Below are 14,857 nucleotides of genomic sequence, written 5' to 3' on the forward strand. Positions count from 1 at the left end.
CCAAGTAACACACATGTTATATAAAAGTTACGACAGCGCAAGTTTTGGTTGTATAGAAGTTTATTTTACGTTTTTTCAACACAATGTTAGAATTACGTAAAATAAACTTCTATACAACCAAAACTTGCGCTGTCGTAACTCTATTATAACATGTGTGTTTCTTGGGTAAGATGGCCAAAATTGCTAGGGCGTGATATTCACACCCAAAGGACCTGAGTACAATTCACGTTCGCAATTCTTTTCTTTTCATCCGCAAGGTAACGTTGAGAATGTTTAATAATTTCCATCACATATGACGTGTTCCATTTGCTACATTCGATCATCATATTTTCGCAAGTTGTTTTCGTACTCTGTAGTTTACAAAAGCTCTATCGATTTTTAATCTTTAATACAATTTTATAGTTAGTAACTCAGTTGTTTGAAAGCGTGTGTACTGGCTATTTCTTCTCAGGTTCGATTCGATATTATTATTAAAAAAAACTGTCATTCATTTTCTCATTGTTTTCATTTGACATATAAGAATGGTGTTCACACTTTTGAACAAAATTTAGGTAACTAGATGGCTCACGCAACGGTGTTCAAAAGTGACAGTTCAGATCGAGAACTAGTGATTTGTGAACCAAATGTTGGTGTTCGACGCGACTGCGTTATTGATTCAACTTATCACCAATGATGATTTATTGGCTATTTTCCAACTAGCAGTCCTCCAAATTTTCTGATGGGTAATAATTTATTAAGCGTAACACTATTAAGTGTCTTTAAGTTGGATGTTGGGTGCACGATGACCAAGATACAGGTATGTTCCGTTTTTGTCACTATTCGTTTTTATCACTATCCGTTTTTGTCACTATCCGATTTCGTCAACATTTCATTCCGTTTTTATCAACACTAAAGTTTTTGTCAAATTTGTTCCCTCGAACACGATTTATTTATAGTTTAACATTATTTTTGAGGCAATGCATCCATGAATGAATTTGAAGCAACTACCAATGATGACAGAGAAAACGTATATGCCACAGTAGCTTTCAACACATTTCAAATTCATGTGTGAATAATGTTAATTCGTGGTTTTTATCACGCGTAATTTTACTTCTTATTTGAACATGAGAAAAATTAAACCAAAGTTGATTAGAAAAATTAAACCGAGCCAATTAATTAATGAAAATCTGACAGGAGGTGACAGAAGGTAATACGTGAATATCAATATTATCATCAACAATTTTGTCGTTTTGTAAAATGACTCAATCATTTACCAAGTGTAACATAGGTAGCTAATCATTATAGATCAATAATATAGATGGGATGTGCATATAAAACCATCAAAGGACGGACTCGATTATCCGGCAATATAGGAAAAAACACCCTGGATAATCGAACATATTTTTTTTTAATTTCATTAGCATATTGTGTTAGGGCACCTTAAGTGGTATCCCTTCCAGGGGTTGTTCCAGGATGTCCATCTAGGTATTCCTTCAAGAACTTCCTTCTGAAGATCCTTCGTCTTTGTCTTCTTCTTTTTTACGGCTCTACGTACCAACTGGAACCTGGCCTGCCTCTTCAAGTGTTATGCGAGAAATTAAACAGTTTAAGGCTTTATTTGCCTGTCATTGCCTGAATTTTTACACTACAATCATTTTTTTTTTTACAATCTTGTGAAAAAACTTTTTTAAGTGAAAGAAATTTCACGCGATTTTTACACGATTTTCTTGAAATTAAGCGATGTGCTAAATTCTTCTCTTTGGATCGCTATTTCTTATCGACGGGACTCAAACTTCTCCCAGAGATCTCTCTTGCCATCCTTGGTTTTCTTCAGTAATTCCTACTAGCGATTCTACCTTGTATTCCTCAATATTCCTTAATGGATTTCTTCTGAGAAATCGTCAGGAAGTTATTCAGAAGTTTCTTAAGGTGAATTAGGAGTTGAGTCTTTCAGAAATAAGTTTCTCTAAGAAAGAGGAGTCTAGGATCTTGGAAAACGATCTGGGGATTTCTCCAGCAATTCCTGAAGGGTTCCCAGAAGAAACTGAGGATTCCCAAAAAATCCTAAGGAAATCTCATCAATTCGGAAAGTATCCCTCGAGGAACAATTGGATAACTCCTATGCAGAACATCAGGAGGACTTCGTGAAGAAGCTTCTGGAGGATTTGAGGAAAGAATTCCTGGAAGATTACTAGACTAAACTTCTGGAAGATTCCCAGTAAACGCAGCAAGAAGTCGGGGAGCATTATTATTACTTCATCATCTTCATTAACGAGATTTTCAGCTCAAGGCTGGTCCATCTAGTAATTATGGGAAAATAACAAAGATAAAAGATAGAATCCTCTTGGAAAATCTCTTGGAAGTATTCATAATAAAAGTTCCAGTAGGTGTAGATGTTTCTACTGCGCATGAATACCAAAACAAGTTTCTGTAGGAATCCTTCAAAGAAATTTTTGGATGGAGGACATTTCAGGGAAAAATATCATAAGAAACTCTTCAAACAATCCAAGAAAGAATTTCTGATGAAATTCTAGAAAAACTGTTCAAGGAATCACAAAAAGAAATTCTGGAGGAACCCCAGAAAGAACCCCTGGAGAAATATCAGAAAAAAATTCTGGAAGGATTTCAGAAAGTTATCTTGAAAGAATTCCCCGTTGAAATTTTGAAGAAACGGAGAAACTCCTATATGTATTTCAAATGGAAAATCTTGGTGAATTTCCAAAGCAACTCTTGGATGAATTTCAACATCTTGTCTAGGTTAAATCACAGAACTATTTTCTTAGCATTAGGGCCATTCTATACCTAAACCTTACACTAAGTCAGCGAGCTGTTCCCAACATAATACATAAGGAAGGTTAATAAATTCCAATTTCTGGTGGAATATTTTAAGGGATTCCCAAAGAAACTCCAGGAGAAATTTAAAAGGTTGATTCGAGAAGAAATTTCTGAATAAATCATAAGGGGCAGAACCTTTTTTCTCTACAAATTCTTATCGAATTCCAAAAGATAAACAAGCTGCAATGTAACCTAGAAGAATTCTGGAGGAACTTCTTGGGGAATCCAATATCCTGGAGAAGTTACAAGTGATTGCTTGGAAAAATTCCTGGAGATTTCCAAAAAGTATCCTAGACGAAACATCTATAGGAATTTGTGAAGATGATACTCGTGGAGAAATGCCTTCCGGAAGGAAGAAAGCATAACTTTTTTTTCATGTCATATTTTAAAACGTCGATCCGGGTACTGGAACTGTAATGTGTCATTCTTGCGTTCAATGAAAATAAATTTCCAAAAATGTGGTCACAGATGTGGTGAAAACCTCTTGTCGGCGTCACAGTCAAAAAACCGTAATTTCAACTGTGCAACCAAGATGTGCTAAAAGACATCCAGAAACAATTAAATTTCTTAGAAAACTGCATATTTTTACTTTTGAAGTGTGTTATACAGTAAAACTTCCAATTTATATTAAAATGTTGCAAAATATTTTGTCAAAGAAAATTATTCCGTTTTTATCACTATTCCGTTTTTGTCAACTGAAAATCGTGGACCGTGTTGATAAAAACGGAACATACCTGTAAATACTATCATTACACTGCGCAGAAACGGACCTTGGTGCTCCCCACGCCGTACCATGGCTCTTATGGACCGGTCTAGCATGTAACACTTCTGGCCCAACATTTTATAATTGGGATGAAGTTGATGTCCAGGAAGTGGTCGGGGCTCGACCTGGTGCAATGAGCCCTAGGTGTTTAGACGTTTACGGAAAGCGGGTGGAAGCCTTATATAGGTAAGAGCGAACCTAACTGAATCTATTAATGAACGGAGAATTAGCTATCAGGATCTAGATCAGGATCGTAGGTTCTGCAAATATTTCATATCCAGCGATGAACGCGAAAACATTATGAAAATCTTCGATTGACCTCGACTGACAGCCACGTCTTAACGATAATAATTAATAACTAAATGAAAGTGAAGTCGACAAATCGTTGCTTAGATACACAGAGCACCGCGTTCAAACACCCACTAGTGTTTGAACTTGAACACGGCTCACGTGAGCACTGCCTTTGAACAGAACATGAACAGAACACGTTCAAATGCATCTCTGCAACAAAGCGATCTGGTCGCAGCAACCGGATATTCGGACATTGTTCCGTAGATGGGCCGTATCGAGCCCAAAATCGGTCGGCATTGAGGCATTTTTTTTATTATTTTGACGATTGTAAGAACCATAAGTGTCGTGTCTTGTCTCTCACGTCGCGTTTCGTAATTAAATGGCGCGTGATCGGTTGGTGGCCGATCGACAAAAAAATGTGCAGGTTGAGGATCAAGGGCCGATTCTTCAGCATGATCTACGTTCACAGCCCACATTCCTGAAGCACTGATGATGACCATGATGCATTCTACGTGCAGCTCGAACGGGAGTGCGACCGTTGTCCAAGCCACGACTTCAAAATTATCATAGGAGACCGAAACACTCAAGAAGGCCAGGAGGAGGTTTTCAGACCGACGATTGGAAAGTTCAGAGATCACCAGCTGACGAAGGAAAACGATTTCGTCGCCTCATTGATTTCGTCGCCTCCAAGAGCATGGCCAGTTGTAGCACCTTCTTCCAGCACAACCTCCCTTATCGTTACACCTGGAGTTCACCACAGCAAACGGAATCGCAAATTGACCACGTTCTGATTGATGGACGGCAATTCTCCGACATTATCGACGTCATGACCTGTAGTGGCGCTAATATTGACTCTGATCACTACCTGGTGATGGTGAAACTGCGCCCAAAACTCTCCGTTGTAAACAATGTACAGTACCGGCGGCGGCCCCGGTCAATCTAGAGCGACTGAAGCAATCGGATGTCGCCACAGCATACACGCAGAACCTCGAGGCAGCGTTGCCGGAAGAGGGTGTGCTCGATGTGGCCTCTCTGGAGGACTGCTGGGGTATAGTCAAAGCAGCCGAGAGCACTATTGGGTACGTAGATCGGAGTCGACGAAACGATTGGTTCGACGAGGAGTGCAGAGCGGTTTTGGAGAACAACGCAGCGCGGGCGGCAATGCTGCAGTATGGAACCCGACAGGATGAGAAGCGATACAGACAGAAGCGGAAGCAGCAGACCCGCCTCTTCCGGGAGAAAAAGCCCCGCCTGGAAGAAGCAGAGTGCGAGAAAATGGAACTGCTGTATCGTTCCCATGAAACACGGAAGTTCTACCAGAAGCTCAACGCATCTCACAAATGATACGTACCGCAAGCCGAAATCTGCAGGGATAAGGACAGGGAGCCTCCTGACGGACAAACGTGAGGTGATCGAAAGGTGGAAGTAGCACCTGAATGGCGTGGAGAACGTAGGCACGGGAAACCACGGCAACGGAGGAAACGACGACGCCAGTGCAGCGGTGGACGGAAATGAACCAACTCCCACGCTGAGGGAAGTTAAGGATGCCATTCATCAGCTCAGAACCAACGAAGCAGCTGGTAAGGATGGTATCGCAGCTGAACTCATCAAGATGGGCCCAGAAAAGTTGGCCACCTGTCTGCATCGGCTGATAGTCAGGATCTGGGAAACCGAACAGCTACCGGAGGAGTGGAAGGAAGGGGTAATCTGCCCCATTCACAAGAAACGCTACCATTTGGAATGTGAGAACTTCAGAGCGATTTTGAATGCTGCCTACAAAGTGCTATCCCAGATCCTCCTCCGTCGTCTTTCACCTAAAGTAAATGAGTTCGTGGGAAGTTATCAAGCCGGCTTCATCAACGGCCGGTCGACAACGGACCAGATCTTCACCGTACGGCAAATCCTCCAGAAACACCGTGAACACTAGGTCCCAACGCACCAGTTCTTCATCGACTTCAAAGCGGCATACGACAGTATCGACTGCGCAGAGCTATGGAGAATCGTGGACGAGAACAGCTTTCCCGGGAAGCTTACCGGACTAATAAGAGCAACGATGGACGGTGTGCAAAACAGCGTAAGGATTTCGGGTGAACTATCCAGTTCATTCAAATCTCGACGGGGACTGTGACAAGGTGATGGACTCTGTCGTGTCCGGACGGACACCGTGGCAATCCGGATCAACCGATTCTGCCGGCCGAAACTCTTTTTCGAGGAAGGATGCAAATGATGCAACCTACTCGTGCAAAATACTTTACAAGACTGACGTTTCATTTCATCATAATCGTTTGCTTTGTTTACCGGTAGCGCATCACCGCTGCCAATGCTATATGCCCTGTTTCTCGCTTTCTCTGTATCCCTCTCAATCCCTACAGACTCTACTGTCTATTATTCAACATCGCTTTTTTTATAGAATGAGAAAATCTGCTGATCTGATACCAAAGAGACGGTTCCTCGTTGTAGAGATAATAGGGGTGCTCAGTTTTACAGTTTCTGACGGAATGATCTTTATTTCAGTAATTGAAATGTCATGGCCTGCTTACAATCATCTAAGTCTGTTGAGTCAGTCCGTAAACAGTAATATTATATATCGGCACCTACATTTCAAAAGGGCGTAACTGCATTTGGAAGTAATACCTTCTTTCAAAGCTGTAGGTCGTACTGCCTCACTTACACTCAAACCACCGTGATTGTCGGAAAGAGGAGAGTTTTTCCCATCTGGTACTTGTTGTGAAAAACATGGAAATCATAACACATGATCCACAGCTTTAAAAGAAGGTGATGATTCCAAAAGCAGTTACGCCCTTTCGAAATGTTGGTGTCGATATGTACCACGCTCGGGTTATGTGGGGCCCGCTAAAAACTCATTCTCTCTCGCCCTGGACGGTGTTATGCGATGAGCCGGTACGATCTTCACAAAATCCGGCCAATTCGTTAGTTTTGCGGATGAAATGGATATTATTACCAGAACATTTGGAACGGTGGCAGTGTACACCCACCTAAAGCGTGAAGCAGCAAAGGTCGGACTGGTGGTGAATGCAGCTAAACAAAGTACATGCTGGCAGGTGGGACTGAGCGAGACAGGACAAGCATTGGCAGCAATGTTACGATAGACGGGGATACTTTCGAGGTGGTAGAAGAATTCGTCTACCTCGGTTTCTTGCTAACGGCTGACTATAACGTGAGCCGTGAAATATTATGTTTTCAGTTCAATACCGAATTAGCGACATTTTTTCTTTGACTTCCGCTGCTTCTGCCTTGCGTTAAACACAATGTCGGAAGTGGGGCGCTGTATAGAGCACCAGGTGTACAATACAGCGCCCCACTTCCGACATTGTGTTTAACGCAAGGCAAAAGCAGCGGAAGTCAAAGAAAAAATGTCGCTAATTCGGTTTTGAACTGGAAACATAATACGAAGGCGCATCGTCAGTGGAAGTCGTGCCTACTACGGGCTCCAGAAGAAACTGCGGTCAAAAAAGATTCACCCCCGCACTAAATGTACCATGTACAAGACGCTAATAAGACCGGTGATCCTCTACGGACACGAGACATGGACGATGCTCGAGGAGGACCTGCAAGAAGTCGGAGTTTTCGAGCGACGCGTGATAAGGATGATCTTCGGCGGCGTGCAGGAGAACGGTATGTGGCGAAGAAGGATGAACCACGAGCTCGCTGTACTCTACGGTAAACCCAACATCCTGAAGGCAGCTAAAGCTGGACGGATACGGACATGTTGCAAGAATGCCGGACAGCAACCCTGCAAAGTTAGTGTTTGCTAGCCATGCGGTTGATACAAGAAGGCGTGGAGTGCAGAGAGCACGATGGGCGGACCAGGTGGAGCGTGATCTGGCAAGCGTTGGGCGTGTCCGACGTTGGAGAGCTGCAGCTGCAAATCGAGTATTTTGGCGACGAATTGTTGATTCAGTGTTATCATGAAATTGATGTTGAACTAAATAAATGAAATGAGCCGGCCATAAGAAAGAATTGCAACGGAAATTCAGCAACATAATAAAACGAATCGAGACCAACGGCAACGACCCTAGCGAAAAAAAGGACTTGCGATTGGAAACTCGGTACGCGGAACTGTCGATCTCTCAACTTCATTGGGAGCACTCGCATACTCGGCGATCTACTGTTGGACCGCGGGTTCGGCATCGTAGCGCTGCCGGTGGTGTGTTGGACAGGATCCATGGTGCGAACGTGTAGAGGTAGTCATACTGAGCACACGCGCAGAACCTCGAGGCAGCGTTGGTGAACTCGATATGGCCCCTCTAGAGGACTGCTGGTACTGTATTCCAGCAGCCATCAACGACCCAGCCGAGAGCACGTAGAACGAGGTCGACGGAACGAATGGTTCGACGTAGAGTGCTGAGCGATTTTGGAGAAGAAGAATGCAGCGCCGGCGGTAATTCTGCAGCATGGGACCCAGCAGAATGTGGAACGATACAAACAGAAACGGAAACAGAAGACCCATACCTTTTGGAAGAAAAAGCACCGTCTAGAAGAAGCGGAATGCGAACAAACGGAACTGCTGTGCCGTTGACAAGAAACACGAAATTTCTTAAGGTGAAGATACGACGAAGCCACAGCTCAATTTTTCCAAAGAACACATCTGATGAACCGAATGTCAGCTTGTGCTGAAAAGTTAATCGATTGGTTACCCGCTGGTGGTGACCAATCGATTAAGTTTTCAGCGCAAACGGACATCCGGTTCTTCAGATTTGTGCTTTTGAGCTGTGGCTTCGTCATACATACATACATACATACAAACATTTATTTGTTCAACATCATTAAGACAAGACATAATCAACAATAGTACGCCACAATACTCGGTTTGTGGCTGCCGCTCTCCATCCTCGGTCGCGCACAATGCTCGCCAAGTCACGCTCCACCTGGTCCGCCCATCGTGCTCTCTGCGTTCCACGCCTTCTTGTGCCAACCGGATCAGTTGCAAACACCAGCTTTGCAGGGTTGTTGTCCGGCATTCTTGCAACATGCCCTGCCCACCGTATCCTTCCGGATTTGGCCACCTTCTGGATGCTGGGTTCGCCGTAAAGTGCAGCGAGCTTGTGGTTCATCCTTCTCCGCCACACACCGTTCTTCTGCACACCGCCGAAGATCGTCCTTAGCACGCGTCGCTCGAAAACTCCGAGTGCTCGCAGGTCCTCCTCGAGCATGGTCCATGTCTCGGGTCCGTAGAGGATCACCGGCCTTATTAGCGTTTTGTACATGGTGCATTTGGTGCGTGGGTGAATCTTTTTCGACCGCAGTTTCTTCTGGAGCCCGTAGTAGGCCCGACTTCCGCTGATGATGCGCCTCCGAATTTCACGGCTCACGTTGTTGTCAGTCGTCAGTAAGGATCCGAGGTAGAAGAATTCCTCCACCACCTCGAAAGTATCCCCGTCTATCGTAACATTACTACCCAGACGGATCCGGTCGTGTTCGATTCCGCCTACCAGCATGTACTTTGTTTTTGAGGCATTCACCACCAGTCCGACCTTTGCTGCTTCGCGTTTCAGGCGGGTTCCAAATGTTCTGGCAATAATATCCATGTCGTCCTCAAAGCACACAAATTGTCCGAATTTTGTGAAAATCGTTCCCCGGCTGTTGAGCCCGGCTCGTCGCATCACACCTTCCAGAGCGATGTTGAAGAGTAGGCATAAGAGTCCATCACCTTGTCGCAGTCCCCGGCGAGATTCGAATGAACTGGATAGTTCACCCGAAACCCTTACGCAGTTTTGCACACCGTCCATCGTTGCTTTAATCAGTCTAGTCAGCTTCCCAGGAAAGCCGTTTTCGTCCATGATTCTCCGTAGCTCTGCGCGGTCGATACTGTCGTATGCCGCTTTGAAGTCGGTGAACAGATGATGCGTTGGGACATGGTATTCACGGCATTTCTGGAGGATTTGCTGTACGGTAAAGATCTGGTCCGTTGTCGACCGGCTGTCGATGAAGTTAGCTTGATAACTTCCCACGAACTCATTCGTTTTAGGTGACAGACGACGGAAGATGATCTGGGATAGCACTTTGTAGGCAGCATTCAAAGCAGTGATCGCCCTGAAGTTCTCACATTCCAAATGGTTGCCTTTCTTGTGAATGGGGCAGATTACCCCTTCCTTCCACTCCTCTGGTAGCTGTTCGGTTTCCCAAATCCTGACTATCAGCCGATGCAGACAGGTGGCCAACTTTTCTGGTCCCATCTTGATGAGTTCAGCTGCAATACCATCCTTACCAGCTGCTTTGTTGGTTTTGAGCTGATGTATGGTATCCTTAACTTCCCTCAGCGTGGGAGTTGGTTCATTTCCGTCCTCCGCTGCACTGGCGTCGTCGTTTCCTCCGTTCCCGTGGTCTCCCGTGCCTACGTTCTCCACACCATTCAGATGCTGATCGAAGTGCTGCTTCCACCTTTCGTTCACCTCACGTCCGTCCGTCGAGAGGCCTCCGTCTTTATCCCTGCATATTTCGGCTCGCGGCGCGAAGCCGTTGCGGGATGCGTTGAGCTTCTGGTAGAACTTCCGTGTTTCTTGGGAACGGCACAGCAGTTCCATTTCTTCACACTCTGCTTCTTCCAGGCGGCGCTTTTTCTCCCGAAAGAGGCGAGTTTGCTTTTTCCGCTTCTGTTTGTAATGTTCCACGTTTTGTCGAGTCCCTTGCTGCAGCATTACCGCCCTCGCTGCGTTCTTCTCCTCCAAAACCGTTCTGCACTCTTCGTCGAACCATTCGTTCCGTCGATTCCGTTCCACGTACCCGATGGTGCTCTCGGCTGTGTCGTTGATGGCTGCTTTCACTGTACTCCAGCAGTCCTCTAGAGGGGCCTCATCGAGCTCGCCCTCGTCTGGCAACGCGGCCTCGAGATTCTGCGCGTATGCTGAGGCGACATCCAGTTGCTTCAGTCGCTCTAGGTTGTACCGTGGCGGTCGCCGGCACCGTACATTGTTGATGACGGAGAGTTTTGGGCGCAGTTTGACCATCAGCAGATAGTGGTCGGAGTCGATGTTGGCGCCACGATAGGTCCTGTCGTCGATAATGTCGGAGAAGTGCCGTCCGTCAACCAGAACGTGGTCGATTTGAGATTCCGTCTGCTATGGTGATCTCCAGGTGTAACGATAAGGGAGGCTGTGTTGGAAAAAGGTGCTACGTATGGCCATATTTTTGGAGGCGGCGAAATCAATGAGTCGTAGGCCATTTTCGTTCGTCTGCTGGTGGGCGCTGAACTTACCAATCGTCGGTCTGAATTCCTCCTCCTAACCTACCTGAGCGTTCAAATCTCCTATGATGATCTTGACGTCGTGGCTTGGGCAGCGATCGTACTCGCGTTTGAGCTGCGCGTAAAATGCGTCCTTGTCATCATCAGTACTTCCGGAGTGTGGGCTGTGCACGTTTATTATGCTGCAGTTGAAGAATCGGCCCTTGATCCTCAACCTGCACATTATTCGAAATGTGCCGGGATAAAGATAGGAGCATCCGGACGAACGGACGTGATCCCTGGTTTAGAATGTTCATTTGAAACGAGCATTTCACTAGCAAAATTCTCAAAGATGTCCAATCCAATGGAATGACGTGTTTAGACTGAGGAAATGACTTGAGTGTTCACTTGAATGGTCTTGAATGCATCTCAGTCGAAGCAAGTGTTTACATTGTTCAACTCGTGGGGTGCGTAAACAAACTGAATTGAATTCATCTCACATGAACCGCGGGTTTAGACGGGGTAAGTGAGATGATTTCGTTTGACTTGAATGAAAAAGTTCAGCATGTTCAACTTTCGTTCAAGAAAAGTGAGTTGCTCAAGTGAGATGAAGAGTGGTATTTACACGTTCAATTCGCATTCAATTGGGCATTTTCAACTGGCTGGAATCAAGTCACTTGCACCGTCTAAGGCATGAGGGAATCGAAAATTGGAAACAGCACTACACTAAGAAAAAATCGCGTCTGATTTCCATATGCCCACACATAGATTTTCGATAACATTTTTTATGGGATTGGTAGTTTATTCATAAACTACCCCTTCTCCGGGCTACGCCACTGTCTAAAACTATTTTTTTGCAGCTCGGCACTATAATATTCTATTTTATACTTGCCATTTCGGTGAGGTAACGGCCTACTTTTCCACACGTTACCAAACAATTACATTATGGTTCATAATGCAACTCATTTCGGTTGCATTATGAATCATAATGCAATTGTTTGATTAGCAACCACCGTCTGATCTCAGTTTCCACGGCTACAGCTTGAAAAACTGTGACGGTTATAGCACGGCATGCTTGATTCAAATTGGCCGGTCCCATTCAACCACCGCGAAGTACAATGATATTGATGGAAACGATCATATTCTAATGAATTTTTTTCTTTCATTGCAAAAAATTTTGTATGCAACTCGTTGCAAAACTCGATTTTTACAGCACGAGTTGTACATTTATCCATCGAGGTTTGCCGAACTCGTTAGATAAATAACTATTAATTATTCATCGTAGGGAATCGCGCCACTTGGGCGGTGGCTTCTATTTTCGTCTGTTTTCCGCTATAACTCACTTAAATTTGAACCAATTGACACAACTTTTGGAATGCGGTGAGATAGGTATAGTATCTACCCGTGTACAACATTTCAAGTCAACTGGTTCAAAATTGACTGAGTTATAGTGGAAAACAGACGAATATAGAAGCCACCGCCCAAGTGGCGCGATACCCTATAATTCAAAGAATTTTAAGTGCCTCAAATAAATATCTTTAAAAAGACTAAGTAATACTACAGCGTTTGTCTCAAAAGCAAAACTATGTGTTTCTGACAGATTTTGGGCCGCCGAATCCAAATCCGGGCCCAGATTTGCATCAGTACGTCACAACTTTGAGCTATAGGGCAAAATATGCGATTTTGGGCTGTCGGAGACATATAAGTTTGATATTGAGACAGTGTTTGTTAATTTGTTTTCGCACCTTATCTATATTTTACTACTTCAATTTATTTTCAACTCATTAAAATATAAAAAATACATTATTTTTGACGTAGCCTGTAAAGTGAGGCCACCGTTGATCCGTATCACCGTGAATTTGGTTTGGGATTCATCCCAAATATTTCATCGACCGTTGTTTATTGAACCACAATATTTAATACACGGGATTGGACGGACAGCAATTCAGATTCAACCTCACTTCCACCTCGGAACTGCGGGAATGGGGTTATTCCCCATGTAGATGACATTTTTCGCAACATGGAACCTCACTTTCAATCATGTTTGGGATGGTTGAAATAACTTCTGAGATTCCATTGATAAATTAGTGCGGCCATGTACCTAAGTATTCTTTTAATTGTATCAATTCTTAATTTGTATGTTTTGAAATTAACTCAAATGCCAATTTCCTTTATTCCCCCCAAATTCCAGGTGCACGTCCCCATCCCGGTGGACCGCCCCTACCCGGTGGCAGTTCCGAAACCGTTTGCCGTTCCCGTTGACCGACCCTACCCGGTCCCCGTGGATCGTCCCTACCCGGTTCCGGTGGCCCAACCCGTCCCCGTTCCGGTGGTGAAACACGTAGGAATACCCGTTCCGGCACCTGTGCCGGTGGCCGTCCCCAAAGCCGTGCCCGTCCCGGTCCACACGCCCGTCGTGGCCGCACCGTACGGACCGGACCCATGGGTCGGAGCGAAGCTTTGGTAAAACCGGAGAAGGAAGTCATTTTCAGCCGAGCAACAGCATAAAACATTAAAGAGATTATTATAATCACCACGTCTAGTGGAGTTAAATTTAAATTAAATACGAACATTTCAAGTGCAACGGGGCGTAGGAATAATTTATAATTGCTATTTGTATGCAGGTGAATCACGAGTGCCGTATCCGCCTTTTTAGTAGAAGAGGCGATGTTATGCGATATGTAGCATTAGGAGGTGGCTAGAGAAAAACGTTCAATTTTATGCCTAGATAGAACTGTCTATACCTAAGAGGAACTATTTATTATTGTTGATTAGGGTAGTTCAATAAAAATGACACGTCAAAATGCAAAATATGTTTTCGATTCTTGATGACTCCATTCTTAATACCACACAATATTTGAAGACGAGCCTGTTGGTTTATGGGCTACCGCTTCTTATTCATATGCAAAAGTTCCTGGGTTCGTTCAATCCCTGGTTTGTCTCTTTCTTCCTACTTTGTATCTTTTCATCTACTTTCTATACTCTCTTATGTACATAAGGTACACCGGGGCAAGATGAAACACGAAGTTTTGAAATAGATTTCAATACAATTTGGAAATTTGTCGTTCGCTAAAGATTGTTTGAATCAAAAACAATATGTTATGGCGATCAAACTGTTAATCATTATTAGAAAACATCATGTTAACCCGCTCTTTCATCTTGCTCCACCCGTTTCAACTTGCCCCGGTGTACCTTATGCATCTCATGCATAAACGTACAGGGGATACTCAAAATAACTGGGACAGGTTAAATTTTCACTTTTCAAAAAATGTTCAACTAGCTATAACTTTTCGAAAAGGGCATCAAATATTCTCAAATTTTGACTGCAAGTTCATCAACTAGTTGTGTATCAGTGGTTCAATTTTGGAAAAAATCGGGCTATTATACACGAAGTTATAAAGGTTCTAGAAAAAGGTATAATTTTTCGATAGCCAACTTTGAGCTGTTATATCTCCGGAATCAATGAACCGAATGCAATCAAATTTTGATCATTCATGACATATATAATTAGCTGTTAAAAAATTTTTCAATAAGCTTAAAATTCTTTACACGAAAGAAAATTATAACGGTTAGATTATTTTTCTAATATAATACCAATTTATCCGAAACTTCATCATTGTTTCAAAATTTGAGATAGTAATCAAAGTTCATTTAAATTCCCTCTAATTGACTTGAATATATTCATGTTTCAAAGGAAAGCAACCAAATGACCGGCATCAAATTGAAAAAGTAATGGGATGCATATGAAAAATAGATAAATTTACTAAAAAAACATAGAATAAATGAAATCGCTATAACTTTTTTTC

At 43.7% G+C, this 14,857-nt stretch overlaps 1 protein-coding gene across 1 annotated transcript in view; it reads left to right on the forward strand.

The window, feature by feature from the left end:
• LOC115262745 (tetra-peptide repeat homeobox protein 1-like) overlaps nucleotides 1-13,852 on the forward strand; it is a 54,744-nt gene extending 40,892 nt beyond the window's left edge. The window contains exon 3 of the mRNA XM_029865525.2: nucleotides 13,243-13,852. Coding sequence (XP_029721385.2) covers nucleotides 13,243-13,518 — 276 coding nt within the window. The 3' untranslated portion in view covers nucleotides 13,519-13,852. The remainder of the gene's footprint in view (nucleotides 1-13,242) is intronic.
• The last annotated feature ends 1,005 nt before the right edge of the window (nucleotides 13,853-14,857 follow it).

This window comes from Aedes albopictus, chromosome 3 (genome assembly GCF_035046485.1).
Source record: "Aedes albopictus strain Foshan chromosome 3, AalbF5, whole genome shotgun sequence".
Taxonomy (NCBI): domain Eukaryota; kingdom Metazoa; phylum Arthropoda; class Insecta; order Diptera; family Culicidae; genus Aedes; species Aedes albopictus.